The 25,173-nt window shown below is 41.9% G+C and overlaps 1 protein-coding gene across 4 annotated transcripts in view; it reads left to right on the top strand.

The window, feature by feature from the left end:
- Positions 1-25,173, top strand: part of SENP6 (SUMO specific peptidase 6) — a 150,288-nt gene that overhangs the window by 86,061 nt on the left and 39,054 nt on the right. For all 4 annotated transcript variants that reach the window (XM_054022714.1, XM_054022715.1, XM_054022716.1 and 1 more), the window contains 5 exons: positions 8,805-9,207; positions 10,389-10,624; positions 13,660-13,827; positions 14,258-14,291; positions 20,263-20,448. In XM_054022714.1, the coding sequence (XP_053878689.1) occupies positions 8,805-9,207; positions 10,389-10,624; positions 13,660-13,827; positions 14,258-14,291; positions 20,263-20,448 (1,027 nt within the window). The remainder of the gene's footprint in view (positions 1-8,804; positions 9,208-10,388; positions 10,625-13,659; positions 13,828-14,257; positions 14,292-20,262; positions 20,449-25,173) is intronic.

The raw sequence follows: 25,173 nt of genomic DNA, 5'->3' as shown, positions 1-25,173 counted from the left end.
ACACCGATCCACAGGCACTGCTCTTTAGAGCTTGATTTTTGGATGGGTATCTTCGCTAGAACTGGAGTGTTTGTCAGCAGTACAAGAAGTATTCTCAAATAACAGGAAAAATCCATGAGGCAGTCAAATTGAGCCAAGTGGCAATATTTCACCTCCTAGGCCCAGCAGAAGGGTCTTGCTCCTGGGGCTGTGGGTGTTCCTTTCCTTTTGGACTATCTCCTATTGCTGAAGGCCTTGGCACTCGCTCTCAACTCCATCAAGGTGCATGTAGCAACCATTAGTGCTTTGCACCCCCCGTGGAGGAGACCTTTGTCTTTATGCACTACTTTGCTCAAGGGTCTCTTATGAACTTATCCTCCCATTCAATTCATCGCTCCCAAGTGGGATTTCAACTTTGTCCTCACGGGATTAATGAAATTGTCCTTCAAACTTCTGGCTTCTTGCTCACTGTCTCTCCTCTCCTTCCTGGTATGTATTATTTCTGTGAGAAGGGTAGGCAAACTGGGGGCCATAACGATGGACCTCATCACCCTTCACCACGTTCCATAAGATGCACCCCAAGATTCTGCTAAAGTGGTTCCTTGCTTTGACCTCAAACAAACCATTCAATTACCTGCTTTCTTTCCAAATTCGCACTCCTTAGAGGAGGAACAGTGCCTTCACTTCCTCAACATCCAGAGGTCACTGGCCTTTTACCTGCAGAGGATGAGGCCGTTCAGGAAGTTCCCTAGACTGTTTATTGCTGTAATGGAAAGGATTAAGGGGCAAGCCATCTCCACTGAGCAAATTTCTAAGTGGGTTTCGGGGTGCATTATGTTGCATCGATTATCTGAACTGTCTCCACCCCTTGGGGTACGAGCTCACTCCATGAGAACACAGGCATCCAGTATGGCCACGCTTCACAATGTGCTGCTTATGGATGTATGTAGGGCGGCCACAAGGAGTTCAGTACATACCATTACGCCTTGGTTCAAGACTCTGTGACAGATGTCTCATTCGGCGTGGCTGTTCTCTGCTCCACAATTCTGTCCTCTTCCTTGCATCTTCCTCCTAATTAGGTACTGCTTGTTAATCACCCTCAGTGGAATATAATAGACAATCACTCAAAGAAGAGGAGGTTACTTACATGTAACTGGAGATTCTTTGAGATGTGTGGTCCTTATCTATATTCCAGTCTCACCTTCCTTTCCCTGTGCTGCGGATTTCTTGGTTCACAGTACAGAAGGAACTGAGGGTGCTGTCCGTTCACTCCGCCTTTTATTGCCTCGGACAAAACCATGAGGCTGACCACATGCTTGGGCCAAACGACACTACTACTTTCAAAATCTCCGGCTCCAAATGCATGCTGCATGCGAATAACCCTCATTGGAATAGAGACAGAGGAACCACATATCTCGTAGAACCTCCAGTTACAAGTAGGTAATCTTCTCTTTCTGATGATGTAGTAACAGAATGGTCAGCGTCTAAATTATTTCAATCATTTCTCATACTTGAACATGATCGGTTATATTTTGACAAACCTGAAAATGCCAGTAATTTACAATACTTGTTTGTGTTCCATATAAAATAGTAATAATATTTCAGTGTGTTAGTATTTTAAAACAAAAGGAATCTGCTAAACAAAAGAGAGAACTCTTTAGTGTTTCAGACAAAAAAGAATAAAAGTTATTAAGATACGTAAGTGCCCTCCTTGAGATGGTAGTTTTCCATAGATATTGATCTGTAATATAATAAAAATTAATCTGTTCTTCGAGTTCTTGCTCATGTTGATTCCATTCTAGGTGTGTGCGCTCCCACGTGCACAGCCGTTGGAGACATTTTGCCTTAGCGGTACCTGTAGGGCAGCTGTGGTGCACTCTGGAGTGCCGCGCTTATGGTGCGGTATATCAGGCACCCCTGACCCTGCGCCCTCTCTGTTCTCTTACTGCCCGTGGTGGTCAGTCAGAGTGCCTTCCTTGCTCTTCAAGGAATTGTGGTTACTTTCTTTGAACTGTGTGCCTTTCAGCTTTGTATATAGTTATCTTTAGTGTTAAGTATCTGTTAATTGTGGTAGTTAGTGTTAGTAGTTAGGTCCCAGCATAGACTTTGTGCCCTGGTCTTTGGGCTTTAAGCCTTGCGACTCCCGTAACAGGCCTATGCCTGTTAGCAACCCTCACGGCATCTGTCTCAGGTACCTGGGGGAAGCACACGTTAAAGAGTGGTGCCGCATTTGTAGGAACTTTAAGCCTTGCACGCAGAAGGAGACACACATCAGGCTTGGTGTCCGCCCTCCGCCTGCTGTTGAAGCCATCTTGGCATGAGTCTCCCAGCACCTCGGCATTGGCAAAGAGCACCATTGGCACTGGGGCCCTCTTAGCATCGCTCCACATTGCCGGTGCCAAAGAAAAGGGCTGAGAAGTACGGTTCCCCAGCATCAGCGAAGAAGGCTGTGAGCAAGGAGCTGGCCCCGAGCTGCCTGCCTACACCAGAGCCCTGCAGTTGGCCCTCCCTGATTGGGACAGTCCGCCTGAAAAAGGTCCTTTGACTCCTTTGAGTGAGACCTTCTCTCCTGCTGGTACTGACGGCTTTGAAGGCCCAGGTGTCAAACGAGCACAGCCTCCGCCTGCACAACCAGTGCCACCAGTGCTGCAGGCTTCGTCTAAGGCTCCCCAAGAGGGCAAGTTGGTCGATAAGGCTCCTCAGTGAGCAGCTGATCGCCAATGATGTCATTGAGATCGGCGATGGCTTACCATCGGTCGCCAGCTCTGCGGTCACGGTCGCCATCGTCTCGGCACATCTCGCTAGGAGGGAGGCGCTGGTCCCATATTACTGCCGCTGGTCACTGTCCCGAAGATCATCGTCTTGGCACCGTTCCGGGTCACCGACACCGTGGGAATGATCTTCTTCCCGCCTCCTCGACACAGCACCTACTCACCACACTACCGGCACCGGTCTCCTCAGGGGGGGAACAGGTGTCTGGTTTCAGTGGTCTCTAGGCAGACCCACCCCTCATAAGTCCCTCTGTGGTCTCTGAAAGGGGGCTTCTCTGGTACCGAGGGCCGCTTCAGCCTGTCACCCCGGCCTCAGCAGTGGGACTGGGCATGGGAGCTGACAGTGGTGGCAGCTGGTCAGTGGCAGCCAGGACAGTGGCCTGCTCAGTGGCAGTGTTGGAACGCCTGGGGTTGCCCCCAATCAGTCCACTCATTGGCCGCTGCTGTGGAGCACTCGTGCAGGAGGGCACCTCACCGGCCCGCTGTGCCGTGCAAATGGTGTGGGATGCGGTGGACCCAGGGTGGTGGCGTCTGCAGTGGTGATGAGGCGCAGCTCCTGGTTTCAAACTGCTGGACTCTCCCAGGAGATGCAGACCTCCATTCAGGACCTTTTCTTTTATGGAAATGGTCAGTTTTCTGATCAAACGGATGTGAGGCAGCATAAAGTAAAGGATACCGAAACAAACCTCTATTCCCTGGGCATCCACACGCTGCAGTCAACGCGTAAGACATTCCGGCTGCCTCCACAGCCAAGGTTGTGGCAACCCAGTTCCGGACCTGCCAGGAGAGGGGATATGGACACCAGCTTTGGTCGTCGCCACCTTTCTGCCTCCTGCTTGCCCACGCAGCCTTGCCAGGCTAAACATTCGACGGGGCAGAAGCGCCCGTATTGATGGGGCGGTTGAGAGCGATGCCCCAGCCAATTCCCCGGATCCGCCGCCTTTCCTCAACTGCCTTTTCCCTTACCACTCAGCCTGGTTGAGAGTTACATCGGACTATTGAGTCATGGACATAATCGCTGGGGGCTATACCCTGCAATTTTTGCCCACCCCTCACTTCCCCATCCCTCTTCAGGGACCCTTCTTACGAGCAACTCCCCGCTCAGAAGGTCGACAACCTTCTGCGTCTGGGGGCCATGGAGGATGTTCCTCGGGACATGAAAGGAAGGGGGTTCTATTCTTGGTATTTCCTAATCCCAAAAGCCAAAGGGGGCCTCCGACCTATCCTGGACCTGCACCACTTCAACAAGTCTCTCCAGAAATAGAAGTTTTGCCTGGTCTCCCGGACCTCCATCATCCCCTCCCTGGTTCCGGGAGACTGTTACGCTGCTCTCAACATAAAGGACACTTTTTTCCATATTTCTATATTCCTGGGGCACAAGTGCTTCCTCTGTTTTTTGGTGGGAGCACACCATTTCCAGTTCATGGTGCTGCCCTTTGGCCTCTCTTTGGCCCCCAGGGTGTTCACAAAGTGCATGACGCTGGTAGCAGCTTACCTCAGGTGTCGTGGGGTCCACCTATCTCCATACCTCAACGACTGGCTCATCCAAGACAGGTCTCCAGATCAAATGTGGGGCAGCCTCAATCTGGTATGTTCCACCTGCTGCGACCTGGGCCTGTTAATAAATATAGAAAAGTCAATGTTAGTGCCAGTCCAGCACATAGAGTTCATCGGAGTTGTTTTAGACTTCATGCAGGCCAGGGCCTTCCTACTGAAAGCACACTTTCGGGCCATGTTGGACCTGATCTCCCATCTGAAGAACCACCTGCTCTCTACGGCCTACACCTGCCCATGGCAGGTGGGTCATGTGGCCGCATGCACGTACGTGGTTAGCCATGCTCGGCTCCACCTACAGCCCCTACAAGCATGGCTCGCCTTGGTCTATGTTCCCAACAGACATTTCCTGGATCAGATGGACAGGGTACCAGACTGTGTTCATTCTTCCCTCAACTGGTAGCTAGATCCCTGATTGGTGCTGTGGGAGTTCCCTTCGTGACTCCGTCCCCATCACTGACTCGGGTATCCTATGCCTCAGATCTGGGATGGGGAGCCCATCTGGGCGAGCTCAGCACCCAGAGCCACTGGCTGCGGGACGATCTAACCCTCCATATCAATGTCAGGGAGCTTAGCAGTTCGCCTAGCCTGCCAGGCCTTCTTGCTCCACCTAAAAGGCAAGGTAGTGCAGGTCCTGACGGACAATATTGCCGCAATGTATTACATCAAAAGGCAGGACGGGGCCAGGTCTTCGGTCCTTTGTCAGGAGGCCCTCAGCCATTGGAACTTTTGTGTGTGGCATGCCATTCATTTGGTGGCCGCCCACCTACGTGGTGCCAAGAACGTTGTGGCAGATCGCCTCAGCTGAGCCTTCGCATCTCACCGCGAATGGTTGCTCCGTCTGGAGGTGGTTGGCCTGATCTTCTGCAGGTGAGGGAGTCCCCAAGTGGACTGGTTTGCTTCCAGGCAGAACAGGAAACGTGTTCTGTTTCCTGCAGAGCAGGGAAAAGGGATCCCTGTCAGATGCCATCTTGATACATGGTCGCAAGCGCTGATGTATGCCTTCCTGCCGGTGCCCCTAATTCACAGGGTCCTGATAAAAGTGAAGCAGGACAGGATGAGCATCATTCTCATAGCCCCAGTGTGGCCTCACCAACACTGGTTGGGCATGTTGCTCAGTCTTTTGGCATCCGCCCCGCTGCAGCTACCTCTTCAGCCGGATCTGCTGTCCCAGAACCACGGCACAGTGCTGATCCGAACCTGGCGGCTCTGCATCTGACAGCATGGCTATTGCATGACTGAATGCGGAAGAGCGACCATGCTCTGCTGGGGTCCAGCAGGTCTTACCAGGTGACCTGCCTGGAAAAGTGGAAATGATTTATGTGTTGGGCCTCGGATTGACAACTTCGGGTCTCAGAGGCCCCGCTGCATCATGTCCTCGCCTATTTACTGCACCCAGGGCCTCTCGCTCTCTTTGGTTAGTCTACCTGGCAGCCATTTCGGTGTTCCACTCTCCATTTCAAGGCTGATCGATTTTTGCCAATCCTATGATGGCACGATTCTTAATAAAAGGTCTGGAGCACCTCTACGTGCACATCCGGGACCCAGTCTCCCCCTGGAACCTGAATCTTGTGTTGTCATGGCTCATGGGCCCTCCCTTTGAGCCCTGGTTTTGTGCTCCTCCTGCTTCTTTCTTGGAAAGTTTATTTCTTGGTTGCCATAACTTTGACCCTCAGGGTGTCTGAGATCAGGGCGCTCACTTTGGAGCCGCCCTATACGTTCTTCTACAAGGACTAGGTCCAGCTGCATCCACACCTGTCCCAAGATCGTCGCCCAGTTCCATGTGGGTCAGAACGTGTACCTAACGGTCTTCTGCCTCATGCGTCAGATGAGGAACGCAGACTGCATACCCTGGATGTCAGACGGGTGCTGGCCTTCTACATAGCTGGGACCAAGCCATTCCGCAAGTCAACGCATCTGTTTGTTGCTGTCATGGACAGGATGAAAGGTTACCCAGTGTCTACCCAAAGAATTTCATCTTGGATCACAGCCTGCATCTGTTACTGTTATGAGCTGGCGAAGGTGCTCCTGCCAGCGATCGTGACAACTCACTCGGCTAGGGCACAGGCATCCTCAGCAGCCTTCCTAGCATGGATGCCGATCCAAGAGATCTGTTGGGCTGCTACCTGGTCATCCGTCCACACGTTAGCATCTCATTATGTGCTTACCCAGCAAGCTTGGGATGATGCTGGCTTTGGCAGAGCAGTGCTGCAAGGTTGTGAACTCTGAGCTGGCCTCTGAGGAGTCTGCTTGTGAGTCACCTAGAATGGAATCGACATGAGTAAGCACTCGAAGAAAAAATGGTTACCTTTCTTTCATAACTGTTCTTAGCGACTTGTTGCTCATGTCCATTCCATTACTTGCCCTTCTGCCCCTCTGTTGGAGTTGTCAGCAAGAAAAAAGTGAGAGGGCCTAGGCCGACAGAGCTTGATATACTGTGCCATGAGTGCAGCACTCTAGAGGGCGCTGCAGCCGGCCCCATAGGCACTGCTAAGGCAAGTCTCTGACGGCCATGCAAGTGGGTGCACACACACCTAGAATGGAATGGACATGAACAATGCATCTCAAAGAACCGTTACGAAAGGTAAGTAACCATTTTTTGTTCCCACGGGGAAAAAATGTCTGACATCGTTAACTCTCCCATCCAAAAGGAAAGTTTAATATCCCCTTTTACTTACTTTTACCTAGTTAGGTTAAATTTATTTGTAATGTGATCTGTTAAATCTAAAAGGCTTAAAAGAACTTTTAACTTGCTTTACTTGTTGACATTTTTCAAATATTTATTCTTTCAAGCCACAAACACCGAACCATTTGGTAAATATTATGAGTGAAAGAGCATCATTTGGGGTAACTTGACGTAAGAGGTACAAGCACTCAACTATCCATTCCTGCTGATATATTGGTAATTAATAAGGACTGTGCATAGAGAAGTAAAACTGCCATTTTGGGTTTTGTTCCGGTCAAGTGAAGAGGGGAAGAGGGAGGAGTTTTCAGTACAAAAATATCCAATGATTGGAGGAAAAATTAGAATGGAAAAAAAAATTAGAAGAGCTTCTTTGCACATGAAATGAGAAAAAAGCACAATTTCATGCTAAAGATCTAAAACTTCTACTTGCAGTAAATTGATTTTTCTATCAAATGTCATGAACATATATATTTTTTTCATCCTTGGACCTTTTAGCATTTTTCTGTCTTTTAGTCAAATGAATGCACTGGAGGATATACATAATGTATGTGCATTTCAGTATATTCAGTACATAATGCGTGTAATGTAGTTATGTCAAATATTGTGCTTACTCTTAAAGCTAGTGAGCCATTTAAACAAAGGTGGTATTCTTGTTTTCTATTTCTGTTTCAATTGCAAGACTCATATTAACTGCTAAATATGGTGAATAATTTATTATCAGAGAGAATTCTGTTCCTGCAATGAATTTAAAATGTCAAATGGTTACATGGCTGAGCATAAAAAGAGAGAAGGTAATGTCCTGACCTCAGTGAGGACAATGGCAAAACTCCCATTGGGTGAAATCCTGACCCAGTCTTTGCAGCTCATTCTATGTGAGAGCAGCAAGAGTGCTGTGTCACATGATACCATTGTGTATACTGTATATGCCAGAGATGTTTAAAGAATGGAAAAAAAAACCCAAGTGTGTGTTTGGGGAGAGCGGGGGGCCGCGGTGGAATCTGTCTATAGAGTAAGGTGTCTTAGTTTGCATGAATCCTACTGTGCAGGTTGAAATACTAGAATAAGTGTTGGAGATTAGATTAGTGAGTAGAGGGCACATGAGATAGTCAAAGATACATAAATGGTGGTGATAAGATTTAATATATTGTGTGGATTTTTGCTAAGTTTTAATTTATTTTGTTCTACTTAGGATATAAAACAAATGCACAATAAAAATAAGGCGAAAGTACCATCTACTTAAATAGCCTGTTTCTTTCAAAGAGAGCCTAATTCTAGCAAGGTTCAGTGGTGGGTGTATCATCAGCATAGCTCATGCTGAGACATCACATGAAAGATAAACTGACACCTTCTACTTTGAGACCTCTGAAAGATAATTATTGTTGAAAGCTGCTATTTCATGTTTCATTGCTGTGTAGAATTCTGGGCTGCGAGGAGGGAGAGTCTCAGACCTTAATCTCCAGCCCAAGCCTGGAAGTCTAAACTGCAGTGAAAAAGGCCTTCAGCCAGAGTCCTGTGAGCCCAAGTTGGGTGGCACGGGACAGCCATGGGTGTCTAGTTGCAGTGTAGACATACCCTTTGACTCCCACTTAAAAAGCAAAACAAAAAAGTCAAGCTACTCTTTAATGCTTGCTTTAGACTTGCATTCTTTGTGGTATTGCTAACATAACATACATAGGTCTGAGTGATTGTTTCTTTTAAATATATATTTCAATTGCAAGATTAAAATCTGGGTTTCTGTTGTACCTTTTTCTACAAATGCCAAAACCACATGTGTTGTACTTATTGCCGTTTTTTGTTTTTGTTTTTTATTCAAGGATTTGGAACCAACTGATTATTCCACGTTTTGCTCAGGCTGTGAAAAGACAAATGAAAATCAGACCAAATGCCAAAGTTATGGAAATGTTTTCTGTAAGGATTTGCAAAGACGCTCCAAACAAACTGTGACATTAAGTGAATCTCTGAGACCTTTATTGCGATCTTCAATACATCAGAATTCAACGGGGCAAAAATCTCCAGGTACAGGATTGAACACGCAGAAGTTCTATGGCTCTGCTGGTGGGAAGGGTCCAGTTGATATCATATTGAGTCGTGATATTCTAGGACATTCTATGTCGCGACCGAATGGAAAAGTTGGTCTCTTAACTGGGACAAAAATTCCTAAAAGTTCAGGAAACTTAAGACAGAGGAATACAAGACCATCTGAACTAAATGATCCGAGTAAGTATGCTTTTATATAGCTAGATATGATTTGAACTTGCCAAATACCCAAGAATATTCTATAAGAATGAAAGATATTTGGTTCCATTTGTCTCCTGCCAACTATTTGGAATCTTTTTTGCTGATCTTGTTTTTTTTTTTTTTTTTTTTTTTTTAATTTTGCATTATTCTGCGTTTTAGAGGTACACCCCTTATGAGTACAATAAAATATGATGAATGTGGAAAATCTAGTAGTTTCTTAATATATTTAAAAATACTAGGCATGCTGCTGATAATTGATTCTTAATTTCTAAAGAGTATTCCTGCTGAGGATGCATTACTTAAGCTTGAAAAAGGGAAGGTGGTTTTTTGGCTTCTCCCTCTCCTTTGCCCCTCACATCCAGGTCATGTCACATTTTGCTGTTTCTTTCTGCATAACATTTCTAAAATCAAACCTTTTTAATTTAATCTACATGGTTAAAGTTCTGTTGTCCAAATACTCAGCTCATGACTGGACTGTGGCAGCCTCTTCATATTTACTTTGTCTTCCCCAATGCTTACGTCACTACCCTCTAGTCCAATGTAACATGTACCTGTGAAGACAATATTCCTTATCCATTGCTCTGACCATGTCCACCCCCCACCATACCTTTGAATTAATCCCAGTGCTTCCACATAAGATTCAAACTTACTCGCTGAATGGTGTACAGGTCCGTAGGGGTGAATAGCACAGAGAGAGAGGTTAAGCAGCTTGCTTACAGCCACATAGCAGTGCCAGAATTAGAACTTCCAGAGTTTCTGGTTCCAGTCCCATGCTTAGTGTACTGTATCATGCTGCCTCTCAAATTTAAGTACCTTGAGCTGTGCTCTGGATGGTAATTTTTTTTTAAATATTTGCCAGGGCTCCATTGCCTTTTAAGAATGAACCTTTCCAGCAAAAGATAATTAAATTGGGCTTAATTCCTATTGATCACCTTACTGAACAGGTTTATTTGTCTTGACCACGAAGTTGGTATTTCCACTTCCACTGATGGTGGCAAAGTAAATATTAATAAAGAAAATATGTTGAAGAAATTGATGCAGATGACATTTGATGTTCTGTGTTTTAGCTATCCAAAAAGAGAAAAGCCACTAAATAGTCATTTTAAAAAAATATTACATGCATCAAGCATTGTATTTTGTATTTAATATTTGCTTCCTAGTTATTTTGTCCAGTGACGACGAGGAGGATGACGACGACAGTGGCAGCACTAACAGAATAGAAAGCACATCGCCTCGACCTGCAGATTCAGCCCGTTCTTCCCCAGCGCCTTCCACAGGAAAGGTGGAAGCAGCATTAAAGGAAAATACTTCTGGAATAGAACAGAGATTAAGTACTGTTGCAACGGACACAGAAATTGCCATCACATTACCAAGAAAAGCAAGAATGAAAGATCAGGTACTCAGTTTAAATTTTTTTTAATTTTTTTTTTAAATAAACCTCTGTGTATAAAATTTCAGATAGCGAATGAGAAATTTAAAGGTGTATCCTACCAGAAGTTGTCATAAGTGGTCTTTATTTGATTATTTTTCACCTTGGACAGTTGGTCAAGTATTCTCCTCATTCATACAACTTTGGAAGCCTAAGGAAACTTGTTCAATATATGTAGATGTTTATGCATTTAGGGATGTGTTAAAAAAATCATACATTCTCAACATTCTTTGTGTTTAATGCTGAACAGATTATCTTTCTATATAATTAGGGACCTGTTCTTCCATTGTGGGATGTGAAGTGGTGTATAATATTTGTATGCATTAATGGAAGGATAATTTTTAGCATTAAATTTTTTAAACATAAAGGGACACTGGGCAAGGATGATGGTCCTTAAAATTAAATACTTTGACAACTGTCCCAAGTAATAGCACTTATTTTAAGGATTTCATGGTGGGGATTTTTGTTTTTTAGTTGAGCACCACTGCAAGAATTGGATAAACAAAGACAAAAAATGCACCATGAGCAGACTCCTTTAGTGCTGTCAAAGGGGACAGCTTTCACGGTATGTTAATTTAAAGACTTAACAACCTTGACAGTGATCCTTTAAAAAATAATAAATAAATAAATTCCCTATAACAATTGGTGTTCAATTGATGATGGTGCTGCTTAAAGTTCTTTTGGGTCACTTGTACATTTGAGTTATTGTGAATTAGGTCCAGCAGCTGTATGACTACATTGCAGTTAAATATCCACAGCTGGCCCATTTCAGCTGGCTGGTGCTGCAGGGCTGTAAAATTGTGGTGTAGGCATTTGGGGTTGGGCTGGAGCCCAGGCTATGGGAACCTTCCCCCTTTGTGGTGTCCCCCCGAAAGTCTCCACTGCAGTTTTATAGCCCCATAGCCGAACTCCCACAAACCCAAATCAGCTGACACAGGGCAAGTGTGGGTGTTTAATTACAATGTTGACATACTCCAAGTGTACTTGATAGTACACCGGATGTCAGATCCAAGTTGGAAGTGTTTGAATGTGTGTGTTGTTTAGAACACTGAACTAGTGGTATAGATTTCAGCATATTACATTCATATTCAAGAAGTCAGCACTCCTTTGTGGAAATTTACTAGGCTACATAATATGCTCTGTTGATTAACTTTTTAAGTTGGCAAGGCCTGAAGTTAGGGTCACGAATACAATTCTTCCATTTCAGTTCTTCTAATACTCTTCTGAAATTACATAAGGAAATAATTGAAAGCACTTCATTGAAACTCATTGGAAGTTAGGCACTTAAGTCCTATTTGAGCCTTTTGAAAACCTCCCCACTGTCTTTCACTGCACCACCTCATATTCCTTTTCACTAACTTTAAAGAATGAACTGCTAACATCTGAGTTTTACTGAACACTTTAGAGTGAGTGAAATAAAGACAGAAAATTGGCAAATTAGATGTGGGCTGAAATATCATCAACATGGAACATACTTACAGTTTTAGCCATGATAGAAGGAAACTACCATTAACTGTGTCTGTTACAATGCTTGTAGTGTTGACATAGCATTGTTGATCCCAGGATATTGAGAGACAAGGTGGGCGAGGACCTGAAGAAGAGCTTAAACTCTTGTCTCTTTCACCAACAGAAGTTGGTCCAATAAAAGATATTCCCTTACCCACCCTGACTGTTACATTACGTATTTATCATAAATCCTGCAAAAAGCTAACCATCTTTCACTCCATATACTCTTAATACTGAATCCTTTAGCCCTTCACACTGATTGCCTGAGTACGGCTATGGTACTTAATACGTGAATGTTTCATATGGCAAGAACTTTACTACTATATTATAAATGGATATAGTGTATACCAATTGATTGGAGTTCTATTTTATACTTTTCTGATGAAAACAAACGTATTACAGGTTTCACCTACTAGCATTAGCTAGTTTCTGACAGGCAAAATAAAATGTCTTCATGGGTAATACTAGTAGCAAAATGTTTGTTGTAGCTATTCCTGTACTAGACCTACTTTGATTATTTAATTTTTTTATTGCACTTTTAATTCAAAGGATCCCAAAGTGCATTATGAACTATGGCCAAAAATGATTAGTAACTTAGCTTAGGTAGTTATTTTTCAAACTCTTAGTACCGTTTTACAGCAATGTAGTCATTTTTTATAACTAAAAAGAGAATATCAGCACTAAACATGAGATGAACACAGAAAACTGTTCAACAGAATAGAACAAAGTAAAAATTTGTAAGTATCAAGATTGAAAACCTTGTCACTTAACAGTTAACGATCAGCTTTCCTTCTAAAAATATTCTAGAATTATTCTACTTGAAAATCAAAGCAGACACATCTCTTGAGCTAATGCATCACTTCAGCTTCACTAGATTCTTTGAGTTGAAGCCAATCTCCAAATGCCTTATATCAGTGCTCAGCTTCTTCATTCTGGAATCTGCCCTAAAAATCTAACAGCTCACCAACAGAGGTCCCCTGAGGGTTTCCATGGTTATGTATGATCTCTCTTCTGGAATGTTGTGATCCTGGTAACATTCTCATGTGCTATACTTCAAGAAGAATAGTTATGCACTTTCACAGTCACCCAAAGAATGTACTAATAAAACCAAAAAGAACATTTTGAGGAAGGAGAGAAGCAGTCTTAAGCATGTCAAGCAGCACCACACTTCAATGCAGTAGTGTAATTATGTTCTTTGGCAACTCCAAAAGCACTAATCACAATTCATAATTGTGGCAAAATGTACACAAATAGCACTAATAGTTACCTCTGTAATCTGGTTGCATTAACAAAATACTTAAACTTTGTTTTCCTGATTTTGATGTCAGTGGAAATTCTTGGGGAAATAACCGCCTTTATACAGTTGGCATCAATATTATGTAATCCTATTTATCTATGCAAAAATGGGTGAAAATTAGGTTGTTACAGTGTAATGGGTTTCTGCATTAACAGCAAATTGTAATGAGAAATTCTGATACTTGAAAATTACTTTGCAGTTTGGCAACATTGTATCTAACACACCAGTAAAACGTCGTAAAGTTACTTCTCAAGAAATAACTGATGCTGTACCTATAAATTACCAAAACTCCTGGGAAAGCGTCATTCTACACTGTCGAAGTATACGAATAGGAACCCTTCGAAGAATGGTTGTGGAACCTGTGATTGTAGGTACACTTCTGCTTTGTCAGTCCTCTTTTCAAATTAGGGTGAGGGTTGTCATGTTGGAATATAAATAAGTAGCAATAATCTCTTTGGTTAGAAGGCAAAAGTCACGTGTGTGTTTTGTTCAGGGTATTTTAAATCTTTTAAATGAAAGCCAAAGTAAATGCAGAGAGAAATCCTGTATATGTTCAACAGTCAGGCTGACAAACAGGGACATGAACATATGGAAGATGCTCATTTCTTTAAATTTGGTTTAAATATATACTGCATTCAGTCTTGAAGTCAGTTTTCTTAAAACTTGGTTTTTAAAAGTTGGGATTTTAACTCCTATTTTCTAAAGACATGAAGGCTTTTGGGGGGCTTATTTTGGTGGAAGCATGGGTCATGGAATTCCAGCAATATATAATACTAATATAGTTGTATCTTTCACAGTTTTGCCTTGATTTTATCAAGATACGTCTTGAAGGTCAGTACTTACTTTCTTTCTCCTTGCAGAAATTCTTTGTAAAGAAGTTGGGCTTTTGTTTAGAAATGGTTCAAAGCTTTATTTTTGATCTTTGATTTTTTTTTTAAATGAAGTAAAGTGTGTGTGTGTGTGTGTGTGTATGTATATATAATAATATAAAAATATTTGTTACAGTAAGTTATACTAGATCCCTTTTTCCCCACAGACAGCAACTAATATAAAAATCTGGGATATGTATATAATTGTCCTTGATATCGATTAGTAATATCTGGAGTACCAAAGAACTTTGGTCATATAGTCTGTCCACCATTAGCAGGGACTGACTTATTTCAGTATAATCTATGCTTACCCGGGAGCAAAAAAAAAAAACCATTCGGTTGTTGTAGAATAGACACAATTACATGATCATAGATTTTTCCTAGTTGTAATAGTGACTGTTGGCGTGCATCTTCCTCTGAGAGAGGTTGCAGTCACACCTGGCAAGGATGATACTAGCAACACTTTTTTATACCTATACCTTTTGACACGTTCTCAGCTCATTTCAACAAGATGAAAATAGCAAGCTCAGCAAGAGAGTAAATTATTGTTTTGGTTGCTGGTTATCCTCCCTATCTGCACCCAATTCATCCTCTTCAGAATTTTTTTCCTTTTCTTTTGTCTAGCGAACAGTTTGCATATTTCATGTCCCAGAGGAGGTAGGACTTCTTTTTTTTTTTTTTTTTTTTTTTTAATTAATTGTTAGTGACTTAATTTGGGGAATCATAAGGCTGCAGATATTCCCTTTATGCATAAACTCTGTTTTCCTCTCCTAATCTTTGTACTCTTTTTGACTATGTTTCAAAGCTAAGTTCTGGGGAAAATAAGGTTTCCCTCCTTATGAAATAGTCATTCTTATGAAAGACTTTCATGTAAATGTTGACAAATGATAATGGTTCAGTATTTCCACATTTGTTTCTTCCTCGATATATGCAATAAGGCCCTATACCACAAAGAACTTGAGCATCGATCAGTGAAACTACTCAAGTGCTTAAAGTTAAGCATGTGCTTTGCTGGATGAGGACCTTAAGACTTTGACATTTGTAAAGGAAAGTCTCTTAATAAACATTCAGTAGTTCAGGAACCATTACCTTCATATATGAAACGAGATCTGGATATTCCTTTTCATCAGAAATCTTATTAGATGTGGTAGAAAAGTTTCCACCTGTTTGGTTTTTTTTGTTTGTTTGTTTTTTAATGACTATTTTGACAGAACAAATTTCCCTGGGAAACGTCAATTTTTGACACCCCAACATTTATTTTCATTTTTTTTAAAAACCCTGAAAACTCTTTTCAAAATTTTGTTTCAGCAGTCAGTTTTTCAATTAGAAAATAAAATATTAATTGATGATTTTTTTTTCTTGGGAGACAAAAAAAATTCCAAACCAGCTCTTATTATTACTTCATAATCTAAGACCACATTTAGTTTTCAAACAACTTCAGATATTGCAAGATAAAATTTCTTGTGAATTTTATTTTCAGTAGATTATTACAGGTTTTATTACAGTCTAGCCTGTATCTACAGTTCATTTATCTTCTTCAACCTTGTAGTCATAATTTAGATTTAAGGATATAGCCAACTAGACTTTATCCTGCTGAGTAAGTATTTAATCAAACCTTTTTTCTTTTCCTTGGATCTTTGAGATTTTCCTTGGAGCATGAAGTCATAATACTGACTAGGATTCCATAGGGAAAAGCTGTGGTTTTGAACATTCCCTCTGTACTTGTTTTAACTATGTATTTGTATGTATCTCCATGTAAGACTGTCTCAAATTTCTTCTCTCCACTTTCCAAATACACCCGGGTCTTACTAGCCTTGCTCCTGTTCCCATATAGCACTAGCAGGTCTCCATCTATCATTAGAGAAAGAAATGGCCATCTTATCGCCAGGTTTACTTGGGTGACATTGGTCAGTGGAAGAACAGAGAGGCGGAGGAGATAAAAGATTAAAATATAAATATATATTTCAATCTTTTATCTCCTCTGCCTTTCTGTTCTTCCACTGACCAATGTGTATATCTCATAGAACTGGAAGGGAGCCTGAAAGGTCATTGAGTCCAGCCCCCTGCCTTCACTAGTAGGACCAAGTACTGATTTTGCCCCAGCTTCCTAAGTGGCCCCCTCAAGGATTGAACTCACAATCCTAGGTTTAACAAGCCAATGCTCCAAACCACTGAGCTATCTCTCCCGATGAAAATGAGGATGAACGTTTAGTATGTCAGTCCAGATGCCCAGTGTCCAGCGTGTCAAACTGCACATAAACATATCCATACTTGTCAAGGGTGGCACGTATTCTGGAATTCCAGGAAGTGTTTGTACCTTATACTGTTCTTGACTTTATGGCCCCACGTGCTGCCCTTCCACCCCCATGTGATAGTAATAATTGACAATAAATGAAATATCCCATACAAGAAACCAGCCCCCTAGCGTAACATTAAAGGCTCTGTTCTTTCAGATCTTCAGATGCAAAGACACCTACTGAGCACCTGGGCTTCATATTGGAAGTAGCAAAGAGAATGACAATTCCTATGGAAGGAGAAGCACTTTTTGTGAATTTCATTGATGGAAAAAGGGAGACATCCCTTAAATGATCATATGAGGCCTCAAATCTTCTGCTGTAAGCTTCAGTTAAGGCATGCACCACACAGGTGATCGTGAGAGGGCTGCAGATCATTAGCAGGTCACTAGAGATACAAGATGAGGACTCAGAATTGGGCAAGTGTCATGTATATGACACAGTTCTATCAACTTTTGGAGTCATGGTCACCTTCCCTGTGGCAAATAGTAGAGCTTTGTGGCTAAAACAATGGACAGATCCCTCCTCCAAAGCCTGACTAGTTCCAGCAGTTCTGAGCTGCTTCAAAGAGCAAAGGCCTTGTTCAGATGGGCCTTCCAAAACAGTCATAAAGCAAAAGAGATCTGGTTATCTGGGGAGACAAGGACCTGCTGTCCTAGAAGAAGATGATCAAGCCAGAAGGCAAGCAGGCAAGCTTCCACTAATAGCTCCTTTCACTACTTAAGGTAAAAAGCCTCAGGAAAAGCTATCAAATTTAAAACAGTCAGCCGTATGATACAAGTGTCCAAGTACAGAGCCCCAGTCTTGGGGAGAGCCAGGGAATTTCTTCTGCTTGTGATGAAAATAACATCTGACCAATGAGTCCCAGACACACATTATGGAAAACGTTCAGGATTCAGCAGTAAGAAGTCTATTGCACACTGGCATAACTGTGACCTATGGAGATTACTAGCAAGGCACAAGTAGTGTTTTCAGGGAAATGGAGTACTTGAGCTGAGAAGAAACTCCACAATCTATCAGCAATCTGTGCCAGTTATGCTGGAATTCCTGTAGTTTATTTAATCATTGGTTTTGGAGCCAGTTGGTCCAAGCAATAGTGAGTTAGCATTCAGAGACTAGGGACATATTGGCATGGCATCCTGATGAAATTGTTGCCAGGTTCCTGAAAGGCAGTAGGTATATTGAGACAAGTAGCTAGTCTCCTGTCTCACATGAGACTTAAACCTTATGCTGAATATTTTTTTAATAAAAAAAATATTCTCCCAGCAACTTCTCCCAGCAACGTCTGTTCTTAAATCCTGTTGCTAATATGTTAGGCAAGAAGAATAGTAAATTTGCAAACCCTTTCCTGCAAGCTGTCTTGCACAATTTTTCACCCGAATAATGTCATCCTGAACAGTCTTGAAATTCAGGCCCAAAATATTATTGGCCCTTCCCCTGAACCAGGAAATCACCATATCTACATCTGGTCCTTACTCCAAGATTCCTAAAGAGAGAGAACTACATTGCTGGATGTCCATAGTGCTCATCTTGCATAGAAAGGATAGCAAAGTTGAGCAAAGTCTTGGCGACTTTTATGTTTGCATCAGAACGTGTGCACTTTTGTAGGGTGACCAGACAGCAAGTATGAAAAATCGGGAAAGAGGGTGGGGGGTAATAGGACCCTATATTAAAAAAAAGTCCCAAATATTGGGACTGCCCCTATAAAATCAGGACATCTGGTACCCTAGACTTAAGTGACTAAGTCCCTTTCAGAGTGGGGACAAGTCTGTGAGATTTGTGCTCCTAAGTAACATGTCAGCACTTCTGAAAAACCTACACTTAATGGCTTGTGAATCCACCATCTTTTAGATGAATTAGGAAACTGAGAGATTATTATGTTCCAGCAGAAAGAGAGACAGAATCTTTTTAAATTCCACTCTACCTGCTTAGTAGGATCTTTGTGAGTAGAAAGAGGGGAAGCTTCTAAGAGAGATTTTCAATCCTATCTCTTGGTCTTCTGTCCACATCTTTGCCAAATGTTCTAGAATAACCTTGCTTTTGTAGCCTTTGCAGAATGGTGTTGCAGGCAGTAGTCAAATGATTTTCACGCTAAAATGATGATCTGCTTTAAATATATCAGTCCAATACCAAGTAAGATTTAAGTTCCTACTTCATTGCTGAGAACTTTTATACGTTTGCAGTCTAAAGAACAAGGTGTCAAAGCTGGCTGACACTAACATACAGGCAGGGGAGAGAAGACTCTCCTAATATAAACTACTTTTGTGTGCAGCGTATATGCATAGTAAGTTGCTTGGTGTTAGCAATTATAGGAATCTCAACTGACCATCTCCCCAGCCATTATCAGATATTTGTTAATGGTTATTGCATAGTGTCAGTCTAAACAAAGAATTAGTACTGCTTTCTCCTCTTGTGGCAGGGTCCCATCCCCCTCACCATTTTTTTCCCCCTGTCATTCAGGGGCCAACATGTTAAAATCTTTTGAGAGGATGGACAGAGCTGAGATTGGGAGAGTGCAGGGTATTGTTATGATGAAAGGTGTAATGGCTGCCATCAATAGATTATTTGATATGTAAGCAATTCTAGACCTGGTTGAAGCTGCTGGGTCTGTTAACCAGATGCCAGGGGCCTTGTATGGCTTGCATTTTTCCCTTTTTCACCAAAATCAATAGGGTTCTGTCCATTGAGACCAGGAATATTCTCTGAAATTTTGAAATTGTGTTGTTCAGTAGTTACTGTGTTACATCTAAATGGAGAAATGCCAGCTATTTGTGTCTAGGACTTCACTTTGCTCGGCCAATAAAATATAGCTCTAAATTGGAAAGCTATGTAATATAGCTCAAGTTCACTCCTTTAAAGAACTGTACCATTTTTGGTGTAGTCTCTCACCCTTTTCTAGGAGCTACCAGGCAATCACAGTTTGTGTGTGTCTTTATTCCCTTCATTTTAAAACTCCCCTTCCTTAGAGCAGGGGTTCTCAACCTTTTTCTTTCTGAGGTCCCTCCACTGCCCACCTGTGCTGCAACAATTGTTTTTCTGCATATAAAATGCAGGGCCGGTGTTAGGAGGTAGCAAGCCGGCAGTTGCCTGGAGCCCCACACCACAGGGGGGCCCACAAAGCTCAGTTGCTCATGCTTCAGCTCCAGCATCCATGGGGTGGCATTGGGTCCAGCCCCTGTGCAGAGGCGGCAGGAGGGTTCTGGCGAGTCTAACCCTGACTCTGCTTGGCGGACCCCCGAAACCTATTCACTGCCCCCCGCAGGGGACTGCAGACCCCCGGTTGAGAACCGCTGCCTTAGAGGACATGGGCAAAACACATTTCATAGGTTCATTTTAAAATTTTCAATACTGCAGGCAGAGACAAATGTAATTACCCTGGGAATCTTTTTTTTCCATGGAATAAAGAATAAATATAGTGTGTCTTTGCACTAAGTTTAATGGCTTTCCTGCCTATTGACAATAGAGCCTTTTAATTTCGAAACAGAAATCACCACCTATGCAGTTTTGAATCTGAGACTTGTTAAAAATTCCTTTGTCTGCAGCAAACAAATGAATTGTCAGTTCTCATTAAAACTAACATGAAAAGTTGCAAAGGGCATCTTCATATAGGCTTTAATGAAGTTTTGTTTTTTTCCCTAGAGTCAGAAAGTGATTCCCGAGAGATTAATTTAAAAACTTCTGAACTTACCAAATGCGAGTGGTGTGGAGTCCGAAAGTTACCAGTAGTGTTTCTTCAAACAGTACCTGCTGCCTGTCTTAGCCTGAGATCCCAACTGAAGATGAGTAGGGAGAAGGATAATGTCTGGTATGACTGTAAAGGAGTGAGTAAGTAAACCTAGTTTGTCTATTTCTGTAACTTAACCAAATTTTAAAACACAATTTATCTTTTAGGTCTTTAAAAAAAGTGAGACTAATATCACTAGCTAGAGTAATATATGGTTTAGTCAGACACTGTCGCCTTCCTGTGCATCTCTGACAAGACAACTTTAAACAGCCCAGCAACATTCTATTCTCCCACTCACCCGTATCTATGTACATGTTATTGTTAATATTTGTCAGGTTAGTAAAACTAGTTCTTTATCAGTAATCCTGGTGAAACACGGGTGAGTACGTTTTTATGTGGGGTGTTAAATTGTCATGACAAGGACATCTTATAATTTCACTGCTACCACCCCTTTCTACATCTGCACCTCTGCTTGAATAGAAACAGTAACACATTATACCACGTTCTTATGGTAATCTTGTGATGTGGTCAGATATTTGCCAGGAAGTCAAGAATTATTTTATTTTATTTTATTTTAGATTTAAACTCAGGAACTCTAAAATGAAATTCAGCTTAAAGCATAGCATATTAATCTACTGTACTTTTCTATCTAGTATGCAGTCCATCACTCTTACATAAATATGTTTAAGATTAAATGTATGTGTATGTATGTTTGTACTGAATTTAAGCAACACACAAGTTATGCTTCACTTGTGATGTTAACTGAAGGAAGATTGCCTTCAGCCACATAACAGAAATATCCAAAACACAGAACCTAGTAGTGATGGGGAACTTTAACTACTCAGACATCTGTTGGAAAAGTAATTGCGCAAAACAGAAAATTTCCAATAAGTTCTTGGAATGTATTGCGGGCAATTTTTTGTTTCAGAAAGTTGACATAGTTGAATTTTAATGTCTACTGGAGGTAGGACAAGTAGTCATGCTTAATCTACAGCAAGGGAGATTTAGGTTAGATATTAGGAAAAGCTTTCTAACCATAAAGGTAGTTAAGTTCTGGAATACGCTTCCACGGGAGGTTGTGGGATCCTCCTCATGCGAGGTTTTTAATAACCAGTTGGACAAACACATGTCGGGGTGGTCTAGGTGTACTCTGTTCTACCCTAGCACAGACGGCTGGAGTTGATGACCTCTCAAGATCCCTTCCTGCCCTACGTTTCTATGATTATGCAAGAATTGCCTTCAACCACCCCGGAAGTATGCATATTCAGTAAAAATAAAAAAAAATTATTTTAGAGCAAATTTTTAATAAGTGTTTTAAACTTTCTTCCTCAGACTATGGTCACAGGCTGGTTTTCAGCCTAGTGCTTTGTCATCACTATTATTTGTATTGTGGTAAGTGCAGTTTCTGTTTGCCTGCTGAGCAGTGAAATGGATTTTTAGTGATTCCTCTCAACTGGTGACTAACAGTCCCCTTTCCAGTCTCATTTCCATAAAAACTGAAAGTTTGTGGTAAGAGGAAGCATCTATTTTAGTTTTTGAACATGTCAATATTTTAAACCCTTTCCTTGTTCAGTATATGTGGAAATGGAGACTGGAAACCAGAAGCTGAGAATTAGAGCTTGTCAGAAGATTCATATTTTCATGGCAGCAAAGATCTGATCAGAGAAAGTAAGTATTTCCTTTGTGAAATTGCCAGCATAGGTCTTCACATTTGGAGTTGTATGCGAAGCCAGGCAGATATAGAATCACTACTAAAAGTAGTTACGTATTTGAGAGTTGTTTGCCTTTATGCATATGCCTAAAAAGCACTGAAATCCCATTTTTAAACGGAGGTAACCAAGAGGGAGAGCTGTTCCTTAAATCCTGTTGGTGGTGGGTTTACAAAGAACTGCTGATGGCTTACCACATTTAAAGGTGTTGTGTTTTTGTTGTTGTTTGTTTAATTTGTTCTGTTCAGTTTTTAGTTCTTAACGTTATGGGTTTAGTCTAGTATGCTACCTGCCAACTCTCCCCCATTTTGGGTGGGACAGAGCTTTAAAAACCTATACTTATTTCTGAGAACCTCTTCACTAAACCAAGGACTATTGGTACATGCTGGTACCATGCTTTTTATAAAACAAAAGTACAAAAAGCAACAGAATAGTACCAGCAAATAGCAGTGGAAGCTGTTTAAACTTAGTCTTGCAGCAGACCCCACCCTGCATCAGCCAGTCCCCTCCATCAGTATCTCAGGGCAAGGAGGTGAGCGGTCAGGCCGTGACACCACTTAATGTTGCAGTGTTTTGCAATCGTCTCCCTTATTCTGACCCCGAGGAGCTAGGGAATGTTGTATGTCAACTGCTGAGCAAAGTCAGGGTGTAGAATGCTGCAGTCTTGTCAGAAGCTGTAATGGTTCACTCCTGAGAGTAGATCTGGAAGCTTGGCTTAACTACTGTTAACATTCAGAATGTATGCATTTGAGTGCATGACTCCAAAAGGATGAATGTGTGGGGACAATTTATTTTGAGAATTAAGTAACCTAGGTCAATAACCAAAAAAATAAAAATTTATTCCCAGTGCAGTTTGTTTCCATGGAAACTGCTTGGAAAAGGTAAACAATGATCCATAGCCATCAGCTGTGAACAGAAATTCTCACAGGTTACTTTTGCTGCTGAAAGTGCTAGCTTGTAAAACTATTTAGACATATAGACACTAAATATGAGATTAATCTCTGCATAGTTCTTAAGTCTGTAATATAAAATAAATAATAGTAGGTTAAAACCTACTTTTCTTTCTTGACCATTTCAGCCTCTCACTCAGAGATGATACTATTGATTTCCCATAGGGCATATTAGACAGATTCCTAACATCTGGAGTTACTCTGGATACCTGCACAGTTTTAGCCCTTGTCAAAGATAATTTTTTTAATAATCACTTTATTTTTAAGAAGATTGAAAACACATAAGTGAAGAAGCGTGATTTGAAAAGTGTTTCTTAAAAGTTAGGGATGACCAATTCAGGTACCACAGAGATAGGTGCTTCAGAAACCACTTGGATAAATCACATGTTGCTTAGCGAATTGGGTTTACAAGTGAATTACCAAGGTGTTTCCTAATGAGTGACAAGTGTTTCTCATAAACTTCTTTCTATGTTTATATATTATATTACAAATTGTTCCATAAAATGCACTTTTAAAAAATTGAAAGGGCATCCAGACATGTAATATTAGTAGCTCTTAACCACCTCAGTTGTTCTAAGCCCAAACAATACCACCAAAACTCATTTAACGTCTGCTGCTACTTGAAAATCCAGTAGCAACAGGGGAACCAACAAGACTCCACTGGTCACAAACCTTAGAAATGAATGAGCCAATACTCTCAACTTTCATGGTATGCTGATACGTCCGCTATTTTTGCTAGTTGGTTTGAGCATCCTTTGAACATCATCTCAATCTTATTTGGGTTATATAGTATACATCAGATTGCTACTAAATCATACTGAACAGTGTAGTAGTAAATTTTAAAACTCCCCAAAAATATTCTGTATTTTAGGGTATGTCAACACTGGGGGAGGTGGGAAAAACCACACAGCAGGGAGTCTGAGACCGAATCAACTGATTAGGGCTCATGCTACAGGGCTAAAAATAGCAGCGTAGATGTTCCAACCTGGGCTCCAACACCCAACCCCACTTATGGAGTTGCAGAGCCAATATTCCATTCTGAGCAAGAATGTCTGCATTGCTATTTTTAGCCCCATAGTGCGAGCACCACAAGACAGTCAGTTGACCCGGGCTCTGGGACTTGCTTCTGCAGAATTTTGTGTGGATGGTGTGTGTGTGTTTTTGTTTGGCTGTGCACTACACTGAAAACAAACAATCTCTGGAACTCATTACCACAAAAAAATTCACTCATTCACTTTCATTCTGGGCCCTCATGCCCTTTTCATTAGGGAAAGAATGAAAAGATGTGCCTGTTTGGCTAATGATTGACGGGCTGGAAAAAATGCCTGACAGTGACCGGTTGAAGCAGTTCAATCTGTTAAATGTATCAAAAAAGATCAGAGGTGACTTGGTACTTACACACAGTTATCTTCATGGGAAGAAAATACTGGGTACTAAGGGCTCTTTCTTTCAGTGAAGAAAAGTATAATAGGAACCAATGGCTGGAAGTTAAAACCAGACAGATTCAAATTAGAAATATGGCACAGATTTTTGACAGAGGGTGACTAATCGTTGGAACTGCCTACCAAGGGAAATGGTAGATTCTCCATCTCTTGATGTCTTTCAATCAAGAATAGATGCCTATCTAAAAGATATGCTTTAGTCAAACACAGTTTATTGGACTCCGTGCTGGGGTAACTGGATGAAATGCTATGGTCTGTGTTATGCAGGAGTTAAGAATAGATTATCTCATGGTCCCTTCTGGCCTTAAAATATGAAACTTTCAAAAAACAATATTGGATCTACTTTCATACTCCTTTTCTCTGAGTTAGTGACTAACTAGGCAGGGCCCTCCTTACCCATATGCAAACTACGCAGCTGCATAGGGCACCAGGAAATTTGGGGCACCAAATTGCCCCAAATTTCTTAGTGTCCTACACAGCTGTATGCTGCTCCAGTGGCCAACCTGATCCCCCGGCTGGCTGAGCCATCCAGGAAAGCTGTCCCCGCCCCATGCCCACTCCACCCCTTTCCTATAGGCCCTGCTCCTGCTCTGCCCCACCCTGCCTCTTCCAACCCCTGCTCCATCCCACCCTGCCCCCACTCCACCCCTTCCCCTGAGCTACGTCCCAGGGGACTGCAGCAGGGGTCAGGCGTGATGTGCACTCACCGGGCGGCGGGAAGTAGC

The sequence above is a fragment of the Malaclemys terrapin genome, chromosome 3 (assembly GCF_027887155.1).
Source record: "Malaclemys terrapin pileata isolate rMalTer1 chromosome 3, rMalTer1.hap1, whole genome shotgun sequence".
NCBI classification, from domain to species: Eukaryota; Metazoa; Chordata; order Testudines; family Emydidae; genus Malaclemys; species Malaclemys terrapin.
This window is presented reverse-complemented; position numbering and strand designations above follow the sequence as displayed.